Source organism: Penaeus japonicus, unplaced genomic scaffold (genome assembly GCF_977035675.1).
Source record: "Penaeus japonicus unplaced genomic scaffold, GWHDUDI00000001_assembly GWHDUDI00000005, whole genome shotgun sequence".
Classification (NCBI taxonomy): Eukaryota; Metazoa; Arthropoda; class Malacostraca; order Decapoda; family Penaeidae; genus Penaeus; species Penaeus japonicus.
This window is the reverse complement of record NW_028234407.1, coordinates 10,177,514-10,180,013: the sequence shown is the minus strand read 5'-3', so window position 1 is coordinate 10,180,013 and position 2,500 is coordinate 10,177,514. Positions and strand designations below refer to the sequence as shown.

Genomic DNA, 2,500 nt, shown 5'->3' with positions numbered 1-2,500 from the left:
TTTTTTCCACTGGCGTTATAAATCATACCGAACCTACGAACGCGTTCTACATCTGCCGCTGCCACAGACTAACGTTACGACTTTAGTTTGGCGTAAATGCGTGCTTTTATATCATGTGTATGTATATAAAAAACACATCATAATACCAGAACGAAAGAGTTGCATCAGATAATGCCTTATGCATCCTCTTTCTTGTTACGATCTTCGCCCTGAAAGCTAAAGTAGTTCGCTTGTTGCGTAGACTCATTTATTTCACCGGCAGATGGTGTGCTTAGCCGTTGTGAAAGCATTCGATAGGTTCCCATGATCAGGAATTCCGACACTGAAAAATGTACACCGTTAGAGTAATTTATGAAGTTGACATACACCTATTTGGCATACCGATCAATGTATGATCAGTAGATATAATAATATACAAATGAGTGAACAAGCATTGAATGACATTAATGAAAATACCTTGTATGTCTTTAAAACACACAACAAAGTTTGGTTTTAACATTGGACATGCGTGTAAGCAATTCAGCCTCAATGAACAGCCGATTTGCAATAGTTGGTCCGCGTTTTATGGAAAATCGCAGAATTCATTACCACATGATGCGTAACACATTTCACTAACATCTTTCTTGTTATTTACTACATTTCTCTCATGGAATTAGCATTTTTAACTCCATTAATCTTTATCGCTAGAGTAATGAATAATAACACACACACACACACACACACACACACACACACACATATATATATATATATATATATATATATATATATATATATATATATATATATATTGAATATAATCAAATGTTTTTCATTTCGGTGTCGGATCTTTGGCGAGGCCCGAGGCGCCCTGAGCACGCGCCTCTAAACGGACTCGCCAACGCAGAGAAAGTTGCTTCTTCCTCCCCACAGGCCTCATCACTTATTGCGCTGACGCCTCGCTCCTCCTTTTCCTCTCTCTCTCTCTCTCTCTCTGTCTTTCTCTCTCCTCTGTGCGTTTTCATGCGCGGCGTTACGATTTTGTTTATGATTGCGTACCGATGGGGTTGCATCCACGTTCTCACTTTCATGCGTATTCGATAGCGACGTGATTCGACACATTTTTATAGTGCTAAATTAAACGGTTAAGTGTTATTACGCTGTATGTTATCTATAGGAATATTTACTTCGATATTTGCACCCGTGGCTAATTAAAGCGGTAGTTACACAGAAGCAGATTCTAAATAAGCTCTGCAAACTTACTGTGATCATTATTTAAGTGGCATTGAAGTTGGCACTAATCATCGTCAATTACAGCGGGATACTGTTTAATTTTGTGTAATTGTATGAGTACTCTCTTCACGGACGAAAAGTGACCTTGCTTTTTCCTTCGTCTTGCAGATGACGTGGCTGCACATGACCGTGGTGGTGCTGGCGGCACTGGCGAAGTCGGGCCACGCCCAGTACCAGCAGGGCGGCCAGAGTTACATTGCTCCCGAACCCCAGTGCTACGCCCCGACAGTCACGGTGTACGACACTGAGACGCAGGTCAACACACGCGTCGAGACCGTTTCCACCACGATCGTCGAAAATGTGGTACAGACGGAGACCTCGTACGTCACAGAGACAGTGACGGAGAGGGAAGTGCAGTCCGTCACAGAGGTGGAGACCATCGTCGCCACGGAGACTGAGGAGGTGAGGAGTCTGCAGGGCGGAGGCTCTACCAAGTTAATACAAATGTTCTTGGCCAATTCCAGATGGCCATTCTTGCCTTATATTCTTATATTTACCTTAAAGTGAACACAGTCGGATATTCACTTCATATTATCTTTATAGATGAAACGAGGTATTAAAAATAACCTCTTTTCAATAGATCCTGTCTTGCCTGCATTCCCTGAGATGCTGTCCACTAACCCCTTCTTCCCCACAGGTCCTAGCGACGGCTTACGAGACAGTCTACGAAACGCAGGTGGTGACGCAGACGCAGACGCAGGTGGAGGAGCGCACAGCCACCGTCACCGAGACGAAGGTGCAGGAAGTTGAGGTCACCAAGTGCGCCGCCCCCGCCCCCCTCCCTGCCCCCCTACCACCCCCTCCCCATGGCCCATCTACTTCCTACGGCCCCCCACCGCGCCCATCCTACAAAGCCCCTGCACCAGCGCCCTCCTATGGCCCCACGCCCATGCTGATGAACCTGGGCGGCTTTAAGGGCTATCCCGGTTTCAAGGGATTCGACTTCAAAGACTTTAACCCTTTCTCACAATATGAAGGCAGCGACTGAATTGTAAATAACTGTAGGTTTTAATGTCTTCGTTTATTCATATAGGTTATATGACGGAGCCGAGTCTCTCAAATATTCTCAAGCGTTTTTTTTTTTATATATATGTTTACCATGGTTTCTATTTCTTAAAGTTTTTCGATTCTAGTCTGCCTCCTGATCCTGAAGATGTAAATGTTGGTGTCCTGCAATGTAGCTCGAACGCAGACTGAAAGTTTTGAAATTCAGCCAAAAGGTCTCCTT

General features: G+C 44.4%; 1 protein-coding gene across 1 annotated transcript in view; it reads left to right on the top strand.

Moving 5' to 3' along the window:
• Positions 1–2,500, top strand: part of LOC122258046 (uncharacterized) — a 4,971-nt gene that overhangs the window by 2,291 nt on the left and 180 nt on the right. The window contains exons 2-3 of the mRNA XM_043023748.2: positions 1,381–1,674; positions 1,910–2,500. The exon at positions 1,910–2,500 is cut by the window's right edge and continues 180 nt beyond it. Coding sequence (XP_042879682.2) covers positions 1,381–1,674; positions 1,910–2,260 — 645 coding nt within the window. The 3' untranslated portion in view covers positions 2,261–2,500. The remainder of the gene's footprint in view (positions 1–1,380; positions 1,675–1,909) is intronic.